Genomic DNA, 26,245 nt, shown 5'->3' with positions numbered 1-26,245 from the left:
ATTAGTTTCAGTGAGCTCATCAACAAAGAGTTCCAGAATATGATTGATCTCCAAAAGAATCAAAGATGGTTGATTTAGCGAGCAAGAACTAAGATGCAGATGACTAAAACGAGGTAAATTCAAATAGTTCGTACTCTGCATGAATTCGAATCTTTTAAATGTGTAACAAACGAAGAAGAAATCACCAACTATCTATCTGAATATTTTAAGTCCTTGGACATACCTGGCTTACCAAGGCACGATTTACAGAAAAATGTAGTTTCTGTGTTCATGATCTTTCGAAGCCTAAACCAACCATAACTATCCAACGGAACGTGTTTGGTGATTAAAATAATTGGTAATGAATGTGATTCACGCAACTTCACTCAAAGGAAAATTCAAAGTAGAGGAAGTCCTTATTCCGTAGATTCCATTATCTCAACTCATATGCCCTTTTGAGCTTAAACTTATTCAATTTCCAATTCGTGTTGCATTCGTGATAACGATTAAAAAAATCGCATGGTCAGTCTTTCAGTTTTTGTGTTGTTTGTGCTCATGTGCTAATGAAAACCCATGATTTTCTCATGGTCAATTTAACGTGCTATGTTCACGAGTCGATAAACCATCCTCTGTATTTCTTCCTTCGCTTCAATTGCGTAGCTAGGATAGGGGGTTTTGGGCGCAGCTAATACCACGGGTCTGTAGGGTATAGAAAACTCGCTAAGGTAAGCGGGAAGTGTCGGGGCACTTCCCTCAGACATTTTACAAAATAGATAAACAGTTCAAAATAGTGGGTTTTGCGGCTGTGTGAATAGTTAAATATGTTTTGTTTGTTAGTCATCCGTCCCCCTAATATTAATAACAAAATCTTTCATTAAAAAATTCTCTAAGCTCTTGGGGGGGGGGGGGGGTGGGGGTTATTCCCCAAAACCTCCCCTCGCTGCGTCACTGCTTTGCTTCGCTATATTTATTTAGCTTCATCTGCTTCATCTTGCACCTGATAACAAAACAAAAACTGTTGTTTCTCAGAAGGTGCTTGACGCAAGACATTAAACCCGAATGTGTAGGGCTCACCGTGGTGCGTTTACGCATGCAGTACGTTTACGCAGTGCATTTTTTCCAAACAGAGATACTATAACTGGCGCACCTAAAGTCATTTGATACGAATGCTGCCTCATAGGGGCTTTTCTTGAACGATTTTGAGCATCATTCAAGCGTCGGTCTGGGGTTGTGTCAACCTGCCCCCTGAATGGGCCAAGTGTATGTAACAGACTTGGACCTAAAAACATTTTTTTACAGCTAATAACGCAAATACCCAACAACTGAATGCGTATAATTTTTATTTCATGAACTGCTTTTTTAAACCACAATGCCCAAAATTTCTTCAGCTAAAATTTAAGAAAATTTGTTGAAAAAAATCCGCGTAAACGTGCTCCGATTCACCCTATTTAGATTCAATAAAGAAAATGTCTTTCTGACAAGCAAATTTGGTACTCATTTACGTAGTTTTATTGAATTTGTATCCTTATTTTATTATAATAAATTAAAGATGATTAAAAACGATACAGCCGCTCTTGATTTATAAATGGTGTAAGTAAACTGTAAGTTCATTGATTGTTAGGCGATACGAAGTTCGCCGGGTCAGCTAGTATTTTATAATTATGGATGTCGAATAAAAATACATATTTGTTGATACCACTGCATGGCGCAGCCATGCTTTCGTGAATAATTCATTTACAAAATACAGTTTATCATACCTGAATTCCATTATTTTCGTCATGGTACATTTGGTTAGGGCTAGTGCTGAGCTGGGAGAGGATGATAACAGTAGAGTTAGAGGGAAGGAAGACAATAGTTGATAGAATGATAAGGAGTGGGCCTTGTTGTGGATTGAAGAGAGAAGTCCATGAAGGGAGGGGAGACGGACTTGCAAAATAATCCGTCTTCAATGAACCTACTTTAGCCGACAAATACTGCAATTATAATTTCTGGGAGAGGGCTTGGGACCCCTTCATTCCGTCGCTCTATAGTAGACGGAATCATGAGCAGAAAATGAATTAAATAGACTGCAAAACAGAGAGATTTCAAAATTCGTTATTTCCTCGTATTATCAGGAATAGCAGCGGCGCCTCGATTAATAAAATTAATGGCGTCACTCACTTGGAGGAGGCATTGCATGTTTTTATTTTTCCATTGCTGTAACCTCGCATCAAATTACTACAGGAATTATTAACCGAAACACCCCTGACGTGGCTTTCAGGGCGGCCCACAGACTTCTTAAGCCCCGGGGTAGAGCTGGGGTGTGATGCCCCCCCCCCCCAGAAGAGAAATAGCCCCTTTAACCCTGTGGCCCGGGGCAGTCTGCCCCATTTGCACAACCGCCCCCTCTTGTCGGATATTATGCAGGTATGCCGTGTTTCAAAAGTGCGCAAAGCCGTTGAGGTCCTGTTCGGACCTCAGAGTAGTTTCGGACTGTATTCATCTGAGATCGGTAGCGCAGCACTAAGTAGATTTTGATGAGTGGCTGGAGATAGTAAAATACGTTACCTCGACCAATTCCGCCCTTCGTGCCACTCCGACCACCGTCATTCCTCGCTCCGCCAGCTCCTGGGCGATGTTCTGCCCGATGCCAGACGAGGCTCCCGTCACCACCGCCACTTTGCCCACCCACCGATCCATGGCTGCGTCAACCAAGGTCACCGCTCGCTCGCTATCCCTTAATAGTGGGTGGTCTCTGGAATGGGAGATAGAACGCTATGAAACGGGACGGGGAATAGACATTGTGTTTTTATTAGGCTAGGGGGAGTTTAAAAGTGCGAGGGAATCTGCGAATACACGCTCATGTCGGCGTCAACATGATTCGCCGCGGTTCTTTCTATGTTTACATCCAGGTAACCATGATGACTTCAAGAGTATATTATGGGAGATAGAAGGCTATGAAACGGGATGGGGTTTTTATGGGAATTTTCTAAATCCATGGAATAATCAAAGCTTTATATTTTAATAGAAAATGATATTGCCTCGCGCATCGCATTCCTCCGCTCTACGGCATATAGTCTTTTTATTGTAAGGAAGGTGCATTTCTAATTTCAACGGGCAACTTCCCCCTCACCCAGTCTCCCTCGTTTACCCCCTCCACCTCCGCCTTTCTATCCCGCGTTGCACATTGGGAGCGCAAGGTGGCTCGTGTGTGGACGTCAGTTGGCCGAGTCTATTTTGGAGAGGTTTACTCAGTGGACCGTACTTGGGACAGATTTTAACATAATTTTAAAAACCCTACGAAGTAACCACAAACCGTAAATGTTAACCAATACTCCGAAAAGTCCTTGCTCTTTGAAAATAAGGAATTGTAAACCCGCCATTCTTTTTTTTTATTTTTTTTGTGTTGTCCCTCGTTAGGGGTGCCTCCCCTAACTTGGAGTATCTTTGCTTTCTTATGCCGGTAGGTTTTTACTTACATAATGATACCGAAAGTGAAACATAATCGGCTGGGTGCTCTATAGCATTACCAGCATCTTCCTTTTCGTATATACTTTAACTTTTCAATTAAAAATCATTCCACAACACGCTCAACCAATGCAAGCTTCTCCAGGACTCCGCCACAAATATTTCTTATATGTTTCCCACGATAGGCTTGAAGTTATCGTAACTCCCAGATATTTCACTTCAGTGACGCAGCGAGGGTGGGGTTTCAGGGGATAAACCCCCCCCCCCTAGAGCTTAGAGAAATTTTTAAATCTGATCCATTTTACTTAATTGGATTGATATTACTGATAGAATGGTGTAAGGATGAATAAAATTCTCTTCCTGGTGTATCCCAGGAGGTCTTGTATCCCACACTACGGCGGCGGTAAAAGCAGTGGTGAAGGACACGGGCTGTTCTAGACTGCGGGTGGTGGCCCATGTCGGCACTAATGATGCCTCCGTACGCAGAGCTGATGAGATCTTAAATTCCTTCAGGGATCTAAGCTCGGAAGTGGAACGCGTTCGGAGGGGCACTGGTGTTGATATGCGACTGTCCATCTGTAGCATTGTTCCACGGACGGACTGCGGCCCTCGAGTTTGGGACAGGATTTCCTGGATCAACAAGAGGCTGTGGGAACTCTGTGTGAGCATTGGGGCAGAGTTCGTGGATCTTCGGCCGGTGCTTAGATCGTGCCGGGCTCCCCTCAATTCGTCTGGGGTGCATTATTCCAAAGAGGCGTCGGAACGGGTGGCTCGTAGGATTTTTGAGCACTGTAGGTATTTTTTAGACTAGAGGGTAGGTCATCTAGCGGGGTTATCAAAGATTTAATTGAACGTAGCCTCCGAGGAAATCCGCAATGCGAAATATACAAGAGAGTAAGCTTAGAAGCGTTAACGCCGGACAATAGCGTCATTATTCCCAAAACGCGTGCTCCAGGGAAAGAAAAAATATCAAATATTATTAGTACTGCCAAATAAATTCTCCCGCTGAGTATACAAAAGCCTAGAAAAGAACCAACCGAAACTCTAACTACAAAATATGACATTAACCTTGTTGTAGTTAATTGCCGTAGCGTAAAAAACAAGCGCGCCGAAATCGAGCATATTTTTCAGGACGCAGACGTGGTCATGGGGACAGAGAGCTGGCTTACGGAAGATATAAGCGACAGCGGAATTTTTCCTCCAGAATATAAAATTTACAGATGCGATCGACGCAATAGAACAGGTGGCGGAGTTTTTATTGCAGTTAAATCCCATTTACAAAGCGCCATCCACGAAATAATTGACAACGAAATTGAAAGCGTATGGTGTACAATTAAACAACGAAACAAAAGGAGCATTCATGTTTGCTCTTTTTATAGACCGCCGAACTCCGAAGTCGATATTATGTACCTTCTAGAAAATCAAATATCCGCATTTACTAAGAGAGACAGTAAAGGTGTAATAGTAATCGGGGGAGATTTTAATCTTCCATCCATAAACTGGGATACTTACACTGTAAAACCGAATTCAAGGAATAAAGAAATCGGCAAGGTATTACTCAACATACTTGCAAATCACTCTCTCGCCCAAGTAGTTGACAAACCTACGAGAGGAAACAAGCTATTAGACCTTTTAGCAGTAAGCGATCCTAAGTTGATAAAACAAGTCGATATTATTGACGGTATAAGCGACCACAGAGTAATCTTTGCAACGTTAAAAGTTGATGTGGTGTCAGCCGTAAAACCAAAACGCAATATTTACCTATTCGATAAATGTAACTTCACTAAATTTGGCGAGATGCTTAATGACTCGTACAAAACATTCGTTGTTACATCAAAGGACCAAAGCACAGATGTAATATGGACACGTTTCTTAGAAATTCTGCGCCAAGGAATCAACGAACATATTCCGCAAAAACTGAAATGTGATAATAAGGAACCTCGCTGGTACAACAACGATGTCAGAAGAGAACTTAGGAAACAGAGAAAACTATACAACTTGTACAGAAAGTCCATCACGTCTCGTAATAAATCGAAGAAACTTAAAGCTAAAGAAAGTTACGCTACTCAACGCTCAATAACCAAGAAATCAATGCAAACTGCAATGCGAAAATTTAAGAAAAAAGTACTTGGTGAATTACTCGAAGAAAATCCGAAATCCTTTTGGTCGTACGCGAAAGAGCTTCAGGGAAAACATTCAACCGTAGATTCGTTATTTGATAAAGATGGTAAAATTGTCACCGAAAATATTGACAAAGCTAACACTTTAAATTCCAACTTTGAAAGTGTATACACTACTGACGATACTCAGTTCAATTTAGACATCACATATACTGAGGAATCGACGGAAGAAATATCTATACAACGTGATGGGATAACTAAACAACTACAATCGATTAAGAATAGTAAATCTCCGGGTCCGGAGGGAATACCCGCGCGTGTCCTCAAAGAGTTAGCTCCACAGATCGCACCTTACTTAGAGATCATTTTCAAGAAGTCACTCTCCGAAGGGAAGTTACCGCCCGACTGGAAAATTGCAAATGTTACACCCATTTTCAAAAAGGGGAACAGAAATGACCCAGGCAACTACCGTCCAATTTCCCTAACATCAATTATAGGCAAGATACTTGACCATATCGTTGTTAGTAATATCATGACTTTCTTGGACAGACGTAACTTCCTCCATGACTGTCAGCACGGATTCCGAAAAAATAGATCCTGCGAAACACAGCTCGCGCTCTTTCTTCACGACGTTATAAAATCTGGTGAATCGAAAAGACAAGTTGACGCACTATTTCTAGATTTTAAGAGAGCTTTCGACACTGTACCTCACAACAAACTTTTATACAAATTACAGTCATGCGGATTAAACGAAACAGTTGTAAACTGGATACGCGACTTTCTCAGAGATCGTAAACAAAAAGTAGTTCTTGACGGAATTAGCTCTGATATTGTGAAAGTTACATCAGGTGTTCCACAAGGAAGCGTAATCGGCTCCCTGTTGTTCATTATATACATTAACGATCTCTGCTCCCGCATTAGCAGTAAAATACGTTTATTTGCTGACGACGCTGTCATCTATCGCGAAATTAGTGATCACTCTGACTATGGAAATCTATCATCGGACTTAAACAACGTTCAATTGTGGAGTCAAGAGTGGGGACTCGAACTTAATCTGAGCAAATGCATGGCGGTACATTTTTTGCGGAATTCGTCCAACACTAACAATGTTTATGCAGTGGATGGTATTAACATAAAGGCAACAGACGAAGTGAAGTACCTGGGAGTTACGATAACCTCGAACCTCACGTGGGGAACTCATATAAAGAATATTTGCGGCATAGCCCTGAAGAAATTAGGATTCATCAAGCGTGTTGTGGGAAGATTTTCGGATGAGAAAGTAAAAGAAAGGTGCTATTTCGCTCTTGTCCGACCGCACCTTGAATATGCAGCGAGTGTATGGGATCCAGTGCAGAAAGACTTAATCCGCAAGCTGAATAAGATACAAAGGAAGGCTGCGCGTTTCGTCAAAAACCGCTACGGGCGTACAGACAGTGTTACCCAGATGTTAAGCGAATTAGGCTGGGAGCCGTTGGAGACTCGGAGGCTGCGCGCTAGGCTTAGATTGCTTGAACAATTGAGAATGGATATCTTTAAGAGAGACACAGATAACATATTATTAGAGCCACACTATATCTCCAGGTCCCATAAAAGCGATAAATTAAGAGATATGTTTTGCCGAACGGATAGATATGGGAATTCGTTTTTCCCCCGAACAATAAAGGACTTTAATAAACGCTTGTCCCAACCTCGTTAGAGCACTTCTTCTTTTTTTTTTTTTTTAATAGCTGTAAACGGCTGGTGTCCTAACACCCCCTGCCACACGCCTTTTAGGCGGCTTGCGGGGTATTATGTAGATGTAGATGTAGAAAATATCCCTCTGAAAGCCGTAAAACTCACCATTTTGAACCGTTTATCTTAAAATTCCTCAAGTTATTAATCTCGCTTATCCTGATGGGTATATCATACCACCGCACACCCCTGTATTAGTTGCACCGAAACCCCTCCTCCCCCAGCCTTAATTCCTAGCTGCGCCCCTGTTTCACTTCACCCGTCTCATCTATGCTAACACAATCCACACCATAAGATAACATCGGCCCGCTCATCAGAGGAACTTATCAATGATCAAAACCGGCTTTTACGGTGAGAAAACCATCTTTTATGCGCAGAAATGTAAATTTTCATTGCAGAAAAAATATATCGTATTTGAGAAATATTTGCGTTGTCATCGCCTCGAATGCAGCAAAATTCATCCCGCGCGTGCTGCTAGGAAGGTGTTCATCATTGATCATATAAATCGTAAGATGGTAGAGGGTAAAAAAGGATGCGTAGTGAGACGACTTGTCCCTTAGTTGGCGCCTCGTCCATTTGGTCACACTCATAATTAATGTTGCCGCGAGACTCGAGAATTTTTCGTCTCGAAAACGAGACGAGACTCGAGACGAGATCCTTGGTTAGAATTCGAGACGAGACCATTTTTTGACGAGACGAAATGATACCACTTCCACGAAATTCTCTAAAGACTCGACATACAGATGTATGTTTTGCATTGGTATTTATATAGCTTCATCCCTAAAACTATGTCCTTCTGTTGAGATGAAGTAAATACCTACTACTTTTTTTTCTTAAGTATTACATGTAAAACTTCTAGACAAATAATCTAACTATAAAAAAAGAATTTTTGCCGAAAAGTCAAATTCTGAATGCAAGGGCGTGAATTCTGAGTCATGTTAGGGAGTGTTAATGGCTGACTACTTTTCCTTGTTTCCTGCGATAATAACCTTGGAAAATTTATCCTGCAAAAACTGAATTATTTTCTAAAAAGGAAACTTTTAGTGCTTAGTCCTCTTACTCGCTTACGACAAAAATAGGATAATACTCGCATGTGTGTAAAGTATCGCTCAGCGGCACTTTCAATCCTTCTTATAGTTTGCTTGGTAGGGGAAAATGACGGTCCATTTCGAATTGCACAGAGCACATTGCCTCGGCAGAAAGACGCATGATAATTGAAATAACCATGTACCTCTTCCTGTATGATATATCTTACGAGGTTTGTGAGGATATTTAGCATAATGTTACCTACTAAATAGGGTTGTTCACCAATTTTTTTGCTGCCTTAAATGAAAGTGCTCAACCGGCGGCAGTTTCAGCGCTTTTCTATTCAAAAATTTAACCCTAAAAAGGCTAAGCGAAAAGTGTGGAATACGAGGACCTGCTCAAACGCTCCGAAAGCGCACGATGGTTGCCGAAGGCATGCTGACGTCACACACAGCGAGCCTCTCGCGGAACCCGTCAACCCCGTCAACAAAATTCTGCGTCAGAGAAGAAACAGCGGGGGTGAAAATGGAGGAAATTAGGAATAAAGCGCATATATATTGCTTTCTACCGCTTTGTAAATGGACCAAAACGAGAAATCCGGGAAAACTTTTTAATGTTGTGCCCCTTAATTCTCGTATGCGAAGGAAATGGTTTACTGCAGCAAGGCGAGATGACCAGCAGAAAGACATCGTATTATTGCTGTGAATATCATTTTAATACTAGTGTTAAATGTATACTAAATGCCATTGTTACATATAGAAATTATAACGTCAGTTAACGTGATATACTGTTCTACTTGTCGTCTTCCTAAATAAGTCGAGCGGATTTCGATCGAAAACAATTTTTATTGAAGTTATTTGAAGGGAAATTTAAAAGATTAAGATTAATGTTTATGCTACTATTCAATGATCACCGAAGTCAATTGATGCCAATTTAGTCTTAGATTTAGTACACCAGAGGTTGCCTTACAGGCGCAAAACATAATGTTTATTGATGAAATATTACTGAGCACATTCTCAGCTGGCAGTTTTGGAGTTGGTGGAAACAATAATATAATTGACTTAATAACGTAGTTACCACAAGGGGTACTTAGGAATACCTTAAGATCCAATGTACGTAATTGATTTGCTCTCTGGAATATTGCCACCAGAGACATTTTCATCTCCATCATCAAAATTAAATCAAATTGCAGCTTGGAGAGATTAGGAGGCCAATTCAAAATCAGTAAGACAAGAGTTTCTTCTACTATCCACACAACTTTATCTCTTATTTCAAATTGCTTTAAAAATTTAATATTTTTTCCGAAGCAAAAAAAATTGATCTACCTTTGTCTTTTCAAGCCAATTACAGCAATGTACAGTATATAATTGAATGCTTTGAAATTCAAATGCCCTCTGATCCAATAAAACAAGCTTTGACGTGGAGTGAGTATAAAAAATGTAATGCCATCAAATATTTAGTACCTTTTGAACAAAATGAATTTGTAAATTTTGTAAAAAAACTGATGAATCGTAAACAAACTGATGAATTTGTAAACAAACTGATGAATCGCCGTATTCTTCTCCAGTAGCGCTGAAATAGTTTTCAACCCTTAGACCCATAGCACACGCCAATTTTGGACGGCCGTCCACATTCCAATAGTGAACAGTGGAAGGGCATGGAAGCTTGCACACTGACCGACCGCGCACCGGCACCGGTAAAAGGTCGGTTAGCTACTGGCCATTGCCACTATGGATCACCGGCGACTGCTCAACAACCAAGCAGCTTATCTTTCGACCTGTAAAAATCCGGCTTGTGTGCAAGCAGCGCTTCACCGGTAAAAATATCGGCCGGTATTTTACCGGCCGTCCAAAATCGGTGCGTGTGCGACGGGCCTTACTGTAACATTCACAAGAATAAATATTGACAAGAATTCGCAGTTCTATGTTATGATGCAGACGAATCTGAGACGAACAAAAGTGATTATTTTACGATATTAGTTCCCTTCAGTCACCATAGTTAGTATAGGATAGAAATTATCAAAAGCCTTTAAAACTAAAAAAAAACCGGCAGTGTGTGACAGGGATTGTTAATATAATATGAAATATGTACACCACGAGAACTATTTCAGCGTTTACCAGGGGATAATTCGAATAAAAATGGAAGCCAAGGCAGAGTAAATCGTGACAAAATTAAGCATTTGATGTAAAATATACTCATAAGTACGATTAACATATTTTAGTGTTATCATAGTTAATATACATTAACTCTTACCGTGCCCGCTTGACTCCTTGAATTTCCGGAGCGCTAAAAATGTCATTATTAGACTTATATTCTGCGTATTTAGATTTTTTTTCTTGCTTATACCTCTATTTATTAATGATGAAAAATGAACATCAGAGCACTCATATTAGGTACAGTATTAGAATTAGCCCTCACAAAAACCGCTATCCGAAGGCATTTCTCACCACGGCATCCACAAATTCAAGCACGGCTCGGACAACGGCGTTCACCGAAAGCGTGCAGTCAGCGAAGTAGCTGTGTGTGACGTCAGAGCCATTCGAGCCTGACTTACCGCCGAAACTGGCCGTTTCAAAGGCGCACAAATTTCATCTACTAAAATGGATAATTTCGTTTGAGGTTAACACCCCTATTGTGTTGAGGATGTTACTATTAAAAATAAAACTACAACTGCTTTCCTTTGACTTGTTTTGCTAGCCAAAAGTCCATTTAGTCCAAAAGTCCATATTGAATCATCTGATCGGCATTTATTCATGCAGCCCATTCTTAAAGGGGCCAGAAACATCTAGAATAAACTATTTGCAGATTTGTGCGAAATTTCTGAGAGGAAAAATCATTTGCCCCAAACGGGATTTGAACCCAGATCCCTTGATTTGCGGCCAGGTTACTAATTACTCTGGTTTTTGCAGAAATGTTTATTTCTTTCCAATAAAATATTCATGGTAATTTTATGCCTTCAGATTATTTTAAATGTTTGGATAATATTCCGTTTCGAACCAGGGAGTTGACGAATTTAGTCCTAAAAATCAACTTCTTTCTTCAACTGTACTATCTTGAAAACTGCTGCCCATTCTGTTTTTAAGACGTCAAGATGGGTCAGCTACTTTAGCTTACGGAACGAGATACATAAAACAATAAATATTTATTAAAATTGCTTGAAGAATTATCATAGAGTAGCGCATCATAAATATTATGGAAACTTCGGAAGGAGGACGAGAAAATAGTGGAGGCGTTCCAGATGCGGATGTGGCGAATAATGGAGAAGGTAAAGTGGACGGAGAGGAGGAGAAACAATGATGTGCTGGACATGGTGGGTGCGGCGAGGCAGATTGTAGTGTCAAAAAATAATCTCATAATCTGTCAAAAAACGGAAGAAAAAATCTTCTTTACGTCTTCGTTACAAATAACTATTTTATTCGTCTTCTATATCCCAAGGCCGTAACAACAATCACTTTTTATATTGGCAACGTAAATAAATAACAAAACAAACATTCATCATCACCTTGAACGTAAAAATGCAAAACCCTACAAATATTAATTTTCACATTACAACACCTCCCCTCGTTCGAGGATGATGGAAAGGAACACAAAAAACATCATGCATAAACAATACGTTGGCAACGCCTATTCGAATTCCACCCAGGCGCTGCTTATTTTGTTAATAACGTATTCTAACATCTCCCCTCGGGATTGACAAAATAATAATTTGAAATATAAATCTCTAAGCACTCCTTAAGATTTAACATCTTACAAAATTCTTTTGTCTTAGTTCCTGACAGTGGCTTTGTCAACATGTCAGCGACATTATCTTTTGATCTGACTAACTGGAATGAAACCTCCCCTGTTTTTACCATCTCCCTGATACAATGATACTTCTTGATGTATGACATATAATCATATTTAATAATACTTCTTGATATATGATATAATGACACTTCTCCGCATCTGGTCCACTCAGTGCCTCCTCTGCATCCTCCGGAATGTTGCTGTCTGGACCTTCTGCAGCAGGGACAGGTCTTGGGATTCCTCTGTCTCTGAGACCTATGTGGTAGACCACCTTCCGCTACTCCTTCATAGGCAGGCTCATTTTCACAGGCGATGATTACCTCCCCTGGCCCCTGGATGGGTGTCACCTCCTCTGGCTCTCCACCTCTCGCCTCGAGCTCCTCCCAAGTCATCGTCTTCTCCTGCTTTCGTTTTTCCATCTCCAGTTGTTTCAAGGCGTAGTCTTTCTGTGATTGCTCTTCCTTCAGGCGTTTATTCAATACAGCCATCAATTCCATTAATCTGAGCTTTTCAGCCTCAGCAGCCTGCATCATGGCTCTTAAAGCATACTCCGAGGACTTGAAATTTCCGGATCTCATTGCGGCAATTACCAGTGAGTTATCATTTGAGCCTTGAGAAATATTCATGCTATGGAGGGCTTCTTGTAACTTTTCTACCATTATATTTTTCTTCTCCAGTGTATCTTCCAAATTATTGACTTTTGCCTGTTCTTTCATCAGCTGGATCGTTAAATTTTTCTTTTCTTTCCTATGTTCTTCTGCCATTGCCTTCATTTCTAATTCTTTCTCCTTAATAGTACTATCTTTGCTCTTCAAACACTCATTTAGGAATAGTATTAGCTGGTCACCATGCTCTTCCTTGGCCATTACTGTGGACAAACGACTTTTGAAGGCATCCATTTCTGCCTGGTCAGCCGCTGATATTGCCTTACTAACTTCTGCTTTCCTTTTCCAATCGCTGGCCTCTTTCTCTGCCTCCTGAAGCGATGTCTCCAGCTTTTCTACTTCAGCCAACCTCTTCTCCCGGTCCATTGGTTCAAGGTGTGTGTGCCTCTTTGCAAAAAAAACTCTGGAAGCCTTCTTCTGCTCGACTACGATTCTTTCCCCTTCATGGTGCAGGTGTCCCAAACGGTTGTGCCATGTTGTTGCTGCAATTTTACATGCTTTCATACCTTCATGTTCTTCAGCTTTTTTTCTTATTTGTGAAATAGAAGCACTCCCTTCAGTAGTGAGGTAATACAGGAAACCAACGCGATACCCCTGGAACAGAGTAGCTTCTTCGTCGCTAACAGTAGTCTTTCCGTCTCTCCTCACAATGGTCAAGCCCCTCTCTTCTAATTTCCCTTCCGAAATCAAATTGTCTTGGAGGCAAGGAATATATAACACATTAGTTAACTTTATTTTCCATCCACCACATTCATTCGACATCTGGATGGTCACTGATCCTTGACCTTCTATTTTTAGTGATGTACCATCACCCACAGTTACTTCTCCAGAGAGGGGTTTGAAATCAACAAACAAATCTTTCCTAGGGCTCATGTGATCCGATGCTGCTGAATCCAGTATCCATATGCCGTTGTTTGCATGGTTTGGATTTCTTTTCATGCAGAGAACTTTATAGCCTCTTGATACTACTGATGCTGATGACTTCTTCTCTTCTTCATCTTGCTTCTGTATGGCAGGACAAAATCTTGCAGTATGCCCCTCCTTTCCACATGTGAAACAAATGTATCTCCTCCCAATAGGTTTCTTTAGAGCATTTTGTGATTTATTTTCACTGCTTACTTTAGGTATGTTTGGCTTCTTCTTTACCTTGAGAGCCTTGTGTTCTTCTGTCTTCGCGTAATCCTCATTTTTCATTCTCTTCTCTTCTAGCAGGAGTTGGGACTTAACATATTTGGATGTTATGTCTCCTTCATTTGTTCTGTAAATACTTCGTATAAACCCAGCATATTTTTCTCGAGGCAGACCCATGAGGTAGAACGCAGCCAGTGCTCTATCCGGGAGATTAATGCCACACTTAGTAATTTTACGGTTGTAATTCTGGATCTTGCTCATGTACTCCATCATGGAAAGGTCTTCCGTTTTTTCGGTATTTACCATTTCCTTTAGGAACATTATCTCCTGGAACACGTCGTAAGTGGTGCACATGTCTCTTAATGCCTCCTACATATCCTTCGCTAGGTCCAGTCCCACGATATCATCCAAAAATGAATCATCTACGTATTGTATGATAATGGCTCTGGCCTGTTGATTTTGTCGCTGACGGCGCCTAACCTCTTGTGGTGGGAGTTGGCTTTCGTCTTCCATTTCTATCTCGTTTCCATCACTGCCGAATGTTATGTATGGATGGAAACCTTTTACCGCTTCCCAACAATCTTTCTTCATTAAAAAAGCTTCAATTCTTACAGCCCATACATCGTAATTATCGCTGTCGAGTATTGGGATACACGTCTTCTTTTCTTCCGCCATTTTTGATGATTCCGAACTTACAAAGAACAATTATGGGGTTCACTTCTTCTAACCTCAAACGTATTCGCCGTTCACACCATCAAAAGAAAACTTCGCTTCGCATCAACACTTAGCGTTTAAGTCTCATAATCTGTCAAAAAACGGAAGAAAAAATCTTCTTTACGTCTTCGTTACAAATAACTATTTTATTCGTCTTCTATATCCCAAGGCCGTAACAACAATCACTTTTTATATTGGCAACGTAAATAAATAACAAAACAAACATTCATCATCACCTTGAACGTAAAAATGCAAAACCCTACAAATATTAATTTTCACATTACAACATGTAGATGAGATACGGACGAGACAGAAGGTATGGATGGGGCGAGTACTAGTAGAATAATTCGGATCGAACTGGGCCGATTTCTCGGAAAAGTTATTACCAATTGAAATATAACACAATGGAAATTCAAAAGAACGCAGTGACCACGCAACCGTCGACATCGACCCAAGTCACGTATTGGCCTCCACTCAACTTGGCAACTCACCTGATAGTATTCCCATTGTTTCCAAGTCTCGTATTCACCCCAACCCCACTTACCAACCACAGCTTCTCTCTGTCATTATTATCTTACTCCTCATTAGTATATAAGCATCTACATCAGAAACGAGCATCATTACGCGATTGATAAATATGAGCGTTGCACTATAGAGAGAACCCGAATCTCGCCCGGAGTACACCAATCTCCTGGTGGAGAAGCAGCGACTTCCGAGCACATAAATCGTCTACACCCCTCATCGAAGCACAGCTTTTGTGCTTTCGGTGATCTTTAATTCAGTTTACTTCTGAGTATTCTGGCACCAGAGAAAGACGTTTGAGGTGATTACGGATTTACCGATCCTAGCACATGACGTCACAACATCATCTACCTCAAATATCTTCCACATTTGAATAGATGAATTTTTGCTTTAAACGGCATAGCTGTAAGCATTTTATTATCCTTCGAATACAACCATCAAATATCCTTATACTCATTCATGGTCCATGGTAAGGGTACAAGGGTATCTTATTTTCAGAGTAAGCGTTTTGTCAGTTATTAAAAAAATGTTCCTCCTGCAACGTTATACGCGAATCATTGACTATTATTTATGAATTCAACCCGTATGTCTCTAAAAGTGAATGCCGAATCTGGTACACGATGTCACAGCATCATCTAACTTAAATACCTTCCACATTTCAATAGATAAATGTATGCTTTAAACGGCATGGTTGTTAGCATTTTATTACCTCTCGGATGAAAGAATTAAATTTTCTCAGACCCTTGCGAGTCCATTGCCAGGGTGCAAAGGTATTTGACGATATGTCGTTTTGACGTCTATTACAGAAAATGTTCATCCTTAAAGCTAATAAGCGAAACCATACTTTGTGTTACACTTATCTTCTCTAACATTAATACTATATTCTAATATTCCAAATTACTGTTGAATTTTTATTGTTTTTAAAAATCGAAAGATCATCTCCATCCTCCTAATGCAATTTCTAACATAATTCATGGTCATTGATCTGAATAAATAAATGAAAAAAGATATAATACATTTTTTCATTCTATTTGTAATGTTTTGTTTTAATTTACATGCATAAAACTTTTCATCCCCGTTTAAATTGTTATAACATACTCCCCCTTCAGTCATCATGAACATCCGCGGATAGTCCATTTTTTCTCTCTCCCCCATCATAAGTAATTGGGGTTTCACCCCCTCCTTCAACTCATACTTCTTGAGGAAGGTGAACTCCTCCAGTACATCTTGGAATCTTCTCCTCAGTAATCGCTGCCAGAATAAATGGATAGACAAAATATCAGATGTTTGATAAATTAGATACATTATCATATATTTCATAACGAAAAAGAAAATAAACCCTTTCAAATGAGTAGGAGGAGCTTGCAGTGGTGGTGATGGTATGAGGTGGTGGTCATGTAAGAGGGTCGTGGTAGTGGGGGGTGATTTCCAACCTTCCAAAACAGAAGGAAGAGAATAAATTAACATCATAATGAACAATGGCATTTAATAACTCCGATTCTTTCTTCCATTATCTGTATTATTTTTTGTTGAAGAAGCAGATCTAATTAATTATTTCATTGATTATTATAGCAATAAATTATAGTGATCTTCCTCTTAACCCGTAAAATTCCGTATATTTCACTCATAATCAACGTGAAATTGAATCTCAATGTTTACAACACTCGTAAATAACATGTTATTCCACCCATTTCCGCGAAACATCACATGGAAACGGTAAAACACATTAATTTTTTGATTTTAGGTATTCTAGTTGACATTTTTTTCTATTTCCTTTTCTTTTCATAGTTCTGCAACTTTTCCCAATGACGGATTTAGGGGGAAGGGGGGTATCACAGGGGTCATGACTCAGTAACTATATAACCAGTTGTGCCTTTAGCTGTGGAAATACAAGTGTCTTTTATATTGGATGAGGATTATTATTGAAAAATATATAAAATTGGACGAACCATTGCCTCACAATATTGCTTCAAACTCGGGTGCTTATACTTATGACGTGGAAAGTCAATGAAGATGACAAATATGCATCGAAAAGTTGGAAAAATGTTAAAAACCTATTGACCAAACCTCAAAATAAACCAGAAGCATTACTAATAACTAGAGATACGTGTAAATAGCACTTTCATTTTAATTTTATAGCACTTTAAATTACAGTTTATAGCATTTTGTAGCGTCTTTCTTTTCTTTTTTCATTATGCATTATTGGTAGATGACGACAAAGTGCGGTGAAACACAGTTATTTGAAAAAAGACGGAATAGTTTTAATAATCATGTAGTGGAAAAAAATTAATTAAGGGATAAGATACATACTAAACTTACTCACCCCGACCAATCGTACCACCTGATAATCAATGAATGGTTTCGCAACACCATTTACAAATCAAAAGCGGTTGTACTGATTTTAATAATTTTTGACTTATTATCATAAAATAAGTAAAAAATGTACGCTCAACAAAACTACAAAATAAGTATTACAATGGCTTGTTAGAAAGACATTTTCTTTATTCTATATACGTTGGGAGACTTAACTTGCCCGTTCTTGGGACAAGCTTACGCAACGCTAGATCGATGCTTGACTGACGCTAAAAAAATCTCGTAAATAGCCTCTTAACACTTTGCGTGCCATGGACGTAATATTACGTCCTGCTAATCCTTCTGAGGATTGCCATGGACGTAATATTACGTTTATCTATTTTATTGATTTTGTTTGTGTGAAGGTGTTATATTTCGCCCGTGGTACTATTCCAGTTTACTGCTTAATGGTTCTGTTATCTCAAAAAACAACTGCTCGATGGAAAAAGAGTTCTTTTAATGTCTTGAGGACAAAAAGTCCTCTGCAGTTATTGGCACCCTTATCTCAGCCTACTTTGTGAGAAAATTCTTTGGAGGAAAGAACCGTTCGTTGAGGGTGCAGTGACCCTTTTTGTCGTCCGGGATTTTGAATGATTTGTTTGGAACAATGCTTTTGTATGATTTCCTTGGTTTAAAGTAGTTCAATTTGAGCGTAATAAAAAATATTATGCATTTTATGTCGGTACATCATTTGTTGCAATTTTTTTTATTTTCGCAAAACAGCAGGTTTTCATTATTAAAAAATATATTTAAAAGTCAGCAATAAATGTTACTCAACCCATTCAATAAGAGGAAAAATGTCCGTTTTTATTGAAATACACACACATATTAATATATTTTTGATGCTCATGTTTAAAAAAAATTGCGAATTCAGTAAAAATGGCTGGATTTTTCAGTAGGGCTTTAAAACTAGCGGCCGCCACTCAAAGAGTTAAGAAGAGCATTAATATGTTATGACTTGTGGCGCGCTATAGTTTTAACTCGGTTAGGAAAATTGCACCGCGTAAATGTACCCCATGTGTAAACGTACCCCTGTCTACCCTACACATTCAGATCTATTCCATTGAACCAAACACCTTCTGATGTATAAGGCAAAACACAAAATGCCATTATCCTTAGATATAGATCGGTAACGATCTTTGGTAGCGTTTTAATAACCGTAGTTAAGCTCATCGTCTGAAAAAACCATTCTCAGGAAGAAAGGTAAAGAGAGGGAAACGCTTCTATATTCCAAAATTGGTGAACTCGCCGATTTTGCGCTTTTTAGGTGGAAGCGTGCGAAAATGGGCTGGCGGGGTCGGTGGTGTAGCTTGTATGGTCTAGTTTTAGTCCCAGTCAATAATAAGCAGTAAGTTCCGGCAGAGCATTTCAACAGCACTCGTCACTAAATTTACGAATTTTACCAATAATTGTGATATTAAGCAATAATCTTCATAAACTCTGGCAATTCTTATGATGTTTAATCAGCAAGTTTGCCTTTTTGATGGTGTGTGTGAATATCCCTTGTGAGATGAGACCACGGTGGCGACCACAAGTGTGACCTTGTATATATCAGTATATATTGGGGACAACTACGGATCATTTGACATGCCATTTTTTCCCCTCGCCCACTCTTCCCACAATCTCAGGTCCGTAGCGAAACCCTATATCCCCGAAGGTAGTGGATACCGTAATTCATTCATCCAGAAAAAATATCAGATAATTTGTCTGGGTATAGTTACACATCTCACTTGTCTGATTTTTTGACTAAAGGGTATCTATTACCGTGGGAATCAACGCCAAGTAGTTCTCCCAGGACTGGAAGTAGGGCAGGAAGCGTTATTGTAGGGGGAAAGTTGCGCGCGCACAGCACAAATATTCTCTTTTTATCCCTCAACTAGATCGCGAAATCTTTATGAATCCTTAGTAGTTCAGTGACTGCCAACGGTGAATGCTGGTTTGACAAGTGAGAGGGTTTCATGCTCAATTGAAGTATTAATATGAAACGTGTTTACAAAAGCGGTGCGCTGAAAAGAAAGCAGAAAAAAACTTTTCTGTTAATAATATGTCAAAATCGTCAGTGCTAGGCTGAACAAGAACAGTGGTTCCTGTATCGGTTTCTACACAATGAGAGTTTAGATACAGATTCAGGTACGTTGGCATATTCGTATTTTCATTTTTATGGTTTGATAATTACCGTCTTGTGACGCTCTTCGAGTCAACTTCCCTTGTGGTTCTTTCTTCTCTTAACAATGCGTTTATTTTTTAGTTCGTTTTGTATATGTATTTTAATTATTTTTGCGCTTAGTTTCTATTTTCAATAAGTATACGTAACGCAAACACAGGAAAGAAACGATCTGCTACTGCAAAATCTGCCGTGATACACCAGATACCAGAGGCGGATATAAGTTTGGACCAAAGGGGGGGGGGGGGGGTCTGCCGAAGGGGTTTGGTGATATAGAATATTTGGGATTTTCAAGACTCAAAAACGGCGGATTTCGGCTAATTCTTTGATAAATAAAGACTACTATGGACACGTAGGAAGCCGATTCATTAGTAAAAGTTTTATGGTGGTCATCTACTTCTGCGTACTACCCCGCAAGTTGCCTCATTAGGCGTGTGGCGGGGGATGTCAGGACACCCGCCGTATCCATTTATAAAGGAAATGTTCTGACGAAATTACACCGAGCCTTTATTAAAGTCCTTTGTCGTGCGGGGGAGGTAACGAATTCCCGCATCCACCCGTTCGCCTAAATATCTCTCTTATTTTATCGCTTTGGTCGTACCTGGAAATGTAGTGGGATTCTAATATGATGGTATCCGTGTCGCTCTTACAATTAAAGATATTCATACTCACTTTTTCAAGCAATCTAAGCCTAGCGCGCAGCCTCCCGAGTCTCTAGCGGCTCCCAACTCAATTCGATTAACATCCGTGTAACACTTTCTTTACGCTAGCAGCAGTTTTTGACGAGTCCCGAATCTTGATAGTTTGGAGGGAATGAGGACTTCCAGAGGACGGAATCCACGGAGACCTCCGCCGTCTATTTTAAATCTATCTTGAAATAAAATGATCCGAAAAAGTTAGGAAATTGATCTCCTGAACTAATCTTGTGGATTTTCTGCGGGCGCGTTGCTTCCCGTTTCTTTGACGCATGCATGTTCTCCGGGTTGATATTGCAAACACTTACTCATTTGCTACGTGAAGGGAGCTCTCGGAAAGACTTTTGAATTCAAGTTCGGCATTGAGTCAAATATAATCAATATTTAAAAATGTCAATAGTGTAGAATTGACCTTAATTGCTATTGTTTTATTTCTTACCTTAAGTGTGTAGAAGTTGGTTGGATTTCTACAGTTATATTTATTTATATTGTGAGTATTTTTTGTGAGTCTCTGAACACATAATCACTTAGAAAGGAAAGCACAAAAAATAATTGAATTATTGATTGGATCCATTAATATTTGACAGTTACTGACAAAATACATTTTTGAAATACAGCTTCTCTAATTTAAAGATCAAAATAAATGAAAATGTTAAAATGTATCCTAATATTTTTCCTGTTACTTTCTTCTCCACCCAACAGTTTTAATTGGCTAGCTGTTTTACATGGAAAAAAACGAATTATTACACATTATCCTTAAAGAAAATAGTTTGAATTGTTTGTTAAGTCAGGCTTAAATATTTCTTCGAAATTAATAACTCAATTTTTGCACAAGTTTTTATCTACACTCCAAAACGATTATAGCCATCGAGTATTACTAAAGCTACGTATACTTTATGCAAAAATTTATTAGACATAATTAATACATAACAACCAAAAGTCTAGCCCCAAAATGTCCTTTGAAATATTCTACATGTTTACTTCTGCTTTTTGAAAGGATTATTCGATAAGGTTATTTTAGAGTTTCATTAATTTCAGGTCATTTTCAAGGAAAAAATTTACTAAATATGTAAATAATAGAACCATAATAAATAGTTAAGTTTTATAAGCTGTGAAGTTCCTGCTATTCATATTGTATTTTCTTACAAAATTCTATTTTTTAAATTTGATCTTGTATTTTAGAGTCAGAATCCATTTCCGGGCATGCGAAATCCTAAAATTTTTGGGGGGGAGTGGGAGGGGGGAGTGGAGGCGAGCGAATCCTCCGGTTCCAGCCGAGGGCCCCCAATCACCCCAGACCGCCCGTGGTTTTAAGACTTTATTCATTAAGTATCAATGAAATCAATAATTTTACAAGCATCGACGTGATTGGTGTCCAGATCCATTTATATTTAACCGATTCAGCGAACAAGTACGCAAAGGAAACGGCTTTTCGCAAGCTGGCGCAAGTCTCGTCTCGTCTCGCGGCAACACTACTCATAATGGAAGAGAAGCGCGTCACCATAGTTCGCACACCTTTATAGCCACTCGAGAGGCCTCTTCACAGACCGTAGGCTTCTTTCCTGTGTTGGCGGATCTAAAAATATTTAATCACTACTGTAAAAGTTGGTGACATCGATTTGTTTAACGCCGACGAGGCGCCTAATAAGAGAAAAGTCTTCCCACTACGCATCCTCTTTTACCTCCCACCATCTTCCGATTTATATAAGCAAAGATGAACATCCTCCCAGCAGCACACGCGGGATGAATTTTGCTGTATTCGGGGTGTGGGAAGGGGAGAAGCGAGCGGGGAGGGGACGGGATCGGCCTGCCGCTCTTGTATCCGCGACGCTGCGTGGGCGTTTGAATATTTTCTTCGCGGGCGCGGACTCAAATTAGGCATGTTGTGGCTAAACGGTGGCATATACGTCAAAATGCACGAAATTTTTCCTAAAAGGTCAGTAACTCGGCAAAATTTATAGGGCATGACCATAAAATACTATATGTTTCGAATTTTGACCCTCCCCCCCTAAGTTGCATTTGAGCGAGGGTCAGGGGTTCACGTAGGGGTCTCAAAATGTTCAGGCCTTATTTTTGATCTGTCCCACAACTTTTATTCATTGGGCCAGGTGTATTTGAAAAACATCGATTTTTCCGATCCGCCCTGTTGTATGTATTCATGGAATTCCGCCAGGAGTGTGGGAAGAAGTGGAATGCCAGAGCTACTCATACTGAAATAGAGATGGTGTTTTGACTCATTTTTTGCCTGTAGAACGTATGCAGACTTGAATAATCGAAGGTTAGGCTCATCCTGAGTAAATTTCAAGCCGTTATGAAACGATAGAGTTTCTCTGAGAGTAGGCGTCCGAGATTGGATGTGGAAAAAAGTTGTTGAGTTATTGACACGAAGCGTGGAAGGTATAAGAGATAGCGTTGGATATCGTTATCAGGCAAAAGAAAAAAACAACCAACATTTGGTATCCCCCTGACGTAGAAATAAATTTCGAACAGCAGTTGATACTCCAAATAACAGATAGCAACGGATTAATCAAGGACAGAAGCATCGGAACTTAGGCATATTTTTCAGTAATGGAGTTGCCAATCATGTTAGGGGGAATAAATAAGATAGACGTGGGACACGAGTAAACAGAAGTAGTACCTCTGTTTCATTCTTTCATCGGAAGATCATATCTGTTGCGAGTTGACCTGAAGAGGCTAAGGTGTATCAAATGCAAGGCTCCAGGGTTCAAAATAACCGGAAATTAGGATTTTTTCAGCGTAGAAGCTGTTTACCGCCCGATATTTATAATTAGAGCTAGAGTAGCTCTTTTTAACAATGTACTTGTACCATCTTATTTCATTTATTTACTAAATGCCCATTTATTTTAAATATGAAATATCATGTGCGCGTATTTAAAATTACTTATAAAAATTTACATTTGTCGGGCCGCACCTTGAATGAGCGGTGAAAATATGGAACCTGGTTCAGAAAGACTTAATCCGTATAAATAATAATAAAATGCAAACCAAAGGCTGCTTTAGGCTGCGAGCATATGAGGCCTCGAGGCTTCGCTATAGGCTAGGCTACTTGAGTACTTAGGAAGAGATATCTTTTGACGCGGAGAACACCACCTAAAGGCCTGTTTACACGGTAAATTAATCCGCCCGACTTTATTTATCAATGTTTGAAGGCATGAATTAACACGAAAATGCACCGTTTACCCCCCCCCCCCCCAAGATGTGCAAATAAATGGACAGAAAATAGAACCTGTTCTAATTTGGTTCATGCGTTCGTACGTGTTTCGTTTCGGTCCACAAACCTCATTCATAGAAACAGACATTAAGCACCCCATTAAATCAAATCATGCAAAGTCATTCTTGATATATTTGTCCTTTTACTTTCGTTTACTTTAAACCTTTCAAAATAACCTGTACAACGCGTGGGTAGCTATTTACCGGAGTCGATATATTATTTCTATTTAGGAGCAAGAATGTATTTTCGGTATTCTTGCCTGAAATGTGTTTCGAAGTAAACGAAGTTGAGAAAAAGCATAACTTTAGGGCGTTCAGAATTAGCTATTCCATTGTTGCTTCGGTGTTAAAAAAATGAATCGTATGCATAGCCATGTAAATTACCGCAATAAAAATATCTTTAAATCGATATGCATATTGTGGTAGAGTATCGTGTTATGAGGGCAAGATGCAAATGTTTATAGTTCGGGGGCACATTCTTTTGAGAGTAGTCTTAGTGGTGTAAGGACTTACCTTTCTTCCGCGATCGCGTTAGCAGAGAGAGACGAATTCGTTGGTGCCGGTGGGTGCTTGTGCTTCGGAAGCGAGTGCTCAACGGAGTAAACTCAAATGTTGTCTCCTTAAATTTCGGTATCCTCTCATGATTACGTCACCACCCTCCCCTCCCATCCGATAGTTCCCCTCCTCCTAAGCGGCGCTTGAGAGGGGAAGGTAATCGTAAGAAGCAAGTCCACACCTATCCCGAGCTTGAAAGGCTGATTAATGAGAGTTCCAGAGTGTGTGATAAAACTCGCAAGTCACGGACCGTATCTCCAGTAGAATCATGGGCCGTCTGCAGGGCGTAGACCAAACTACAGCCTGAATTTACGTGGTAAATTCTTAGTAGGCTTTTTCTCGCACAACGCGAAGCCTGTAATTCGTATACCACCTAAATACGGTGAACATGATCACGAGAAGAAAATAAAGGAATATGACTACAAAACAAAGAGATTTGAAAAGTCACTGTTTCTGGTGTCTCAATTAGTTGAATTGATGGCGTCGCTCGCTATGATGCATGTTTTCATTTTCCAATTGTTCTGACCTTGTATGAAATAGCTGCAGGAATTAGAAACTGTTGGCAAATTTGGTCTTTGCAAGAACGTGGACGTATATTTTGTTAGCATGAGTAATATTTTTATGACCTAGTGGTTTGTATGTTGCATGCTGCATGGTGGCGATTGATCACCCTCTGCCAAACACCCTAGAGGTGGCTCGCAGGGTATTGCGTAGATGTCTCCGTGGATACCAAAATAGGATGAAGATCTCTCAGGCTTCACACCGGGTGAAGTTCTCCATCTCTCCTTCCTCCTTTTCGACGAGCGACATGGTCTTCCGGGACACAGGAATCCAATTTCGTTCACTGTGCGAGAATGCAACTCGCATTCGTGGAATCCTGAGCGTAAAAAATACGGTGAGTAGATATTACAGTCTGCTTGTATTTGCTTTTCACTGATTTTGATTCTGGTCATTGAGCGATATTTTTAAGACTCTGTGTGTGATTGCTATCAGGAAAAGTTGTTACATGTCAGATGAAATCAAAATTTCTTAAGGAAGGATATTTAGGGGGTTAGATTATTTATGACGTTTTGACTGTTTTATTATCGTTCATTTCTGTGGATACAAGGGTTATAAAAAACTAATTATAGGGTGTTAATGACCTATCTCGTGAGTTTTCCTCTGTTGCATGGGGGTACCCAGCGAGGGGCAGGGGGGCAGCTCTCCCCCCCCCTCTAGAAGCAAAATGCGCATAAGTCTTTAAGCAAAAATCAATACTGAATTGAATTGAAATTATTCAACAATTTTCTTTAAACCCACAAAAATGATACATATTAGTATAAGATAAGTGAATACAATAAAACTATTTTTACAAGGAAATATCTCATAAACTAATAAAGCGCTGTTATAAATTTCTTAAAATGTTAGTTTCATTCACCTTTTCGATGCTAAAATGTAACAACTTGGCTTGCCCCCCCGAGACCATGGCTTGCCCCCCCTAGTTATGATCCTGAGGAGACCCTTGCTCTGTTGCCCTTCACCCAATGGTTCCAGTCACGTCAAAGGTTAGCGTTCGATGTGGATACATTTTTAGTATTTATACGATTCAAATAGCCCCCTTTTCCAGCAGTTCTTTGACAGATTGATATTGTGGTATCGATGCTCACCTTTCACCGTCAAATCTCTCGTTGGGTGATCCTCGGTTCGACATTTCATCTTTAGATATTCTGTTGATTGGAGCTCATTGCTAGTCATGCAGCAGTTATCATCGATAATGTGTCCTAATTTTAGTTTTTGTTAATTTATTATTTTAGCAATCGGTTGAAATTGTCGGTTAGAGTCACGTGCTTGGAAAATCTAGTTATCCAAATATTTTGCTTGGCTTGCATTAAACTGATTTGGAAGGGCAAAATAAAAAAATATAATTCGTATCTTAATAGAACCAATATTATTTTTATCAACTAAAACTTATGCTGAATTATTATCTTGGAGTTTCGGTGTGGGATAATTTTTCCAGAGTAAAATCAAAGTTTCAGCGATTTTATTATTTATGTCTATGGAAAAGTAGGAAACGACCCCATAGTAAATATAAGCAACAATTTTACAAATTTAAATCTGGATCATAGAACAACAACATAGCTGTAGCTA

At 39.6% G+C, this 26,245-nt stretch overlaps 2 protein-coding genes across 3 annotated transcripts in view; both read right to left on the bottom strand.

Moving 5' to 3' along the window:
* The window catches only part of LOC124161601 (farnesol dehydrogenase-like), a 54,864-nt gene extending 30,696 nt beyond the window's left edge, over positions 1-24,168 (bottom strand). Inside the window, exons 1-3 of one of the 2 annotated variants that reach the window (XM_046537986.1) lie at positions 24,077-24,129; positions 16,317-16,372; positions 2,527-2,713 (exon numbers count right to left, since the gene is read on the bottom strand). In XM_046537986.1, coding sequence (XP_046393942.1) covers positions 2,527-2,658 — 132 coding nt within the window. In that variant the 5' untranslated portion in view covers positions 2,659-2,713; positions 16,317-16,372; positions 24,077-24,129. Of the gene's footprint in view, positions 1-2,526; positions 2,714-16,316; positions 16,373-24,076 lie in introns of both variants that reach the window. The other variant, XM_046537987.1, reaches the window with a different exon arrangement.
* The window catches only part of LOC124161598, a 516,681-nt gene that overhangs the window by 136,302 nt on the left and 354,134 nt on the right, over positions 1-26,245 (bottom strand). The window lies entirely within an intron of this gene.

The sequence above is a fragment of the Ischnura elegans genome, chromosome 6 (assembly GCF_921293095.1).
Source record: "Ischnura elegans chromosome 6, ioIscEleg1.1, whole genome shotgun sequence".
Classification (NCBI taxonomy): Eukaryota; Metazoa; Arthropoda; class Insecta; order Odonata; family Coenagrionidae; genus Ischnura; species Ischnura elegans.
The sequence above is the reverse complement of the archived record's forward strand: the minus strand, read 5'-3'. Positions and strand labels throughout refer to the sequence as shown.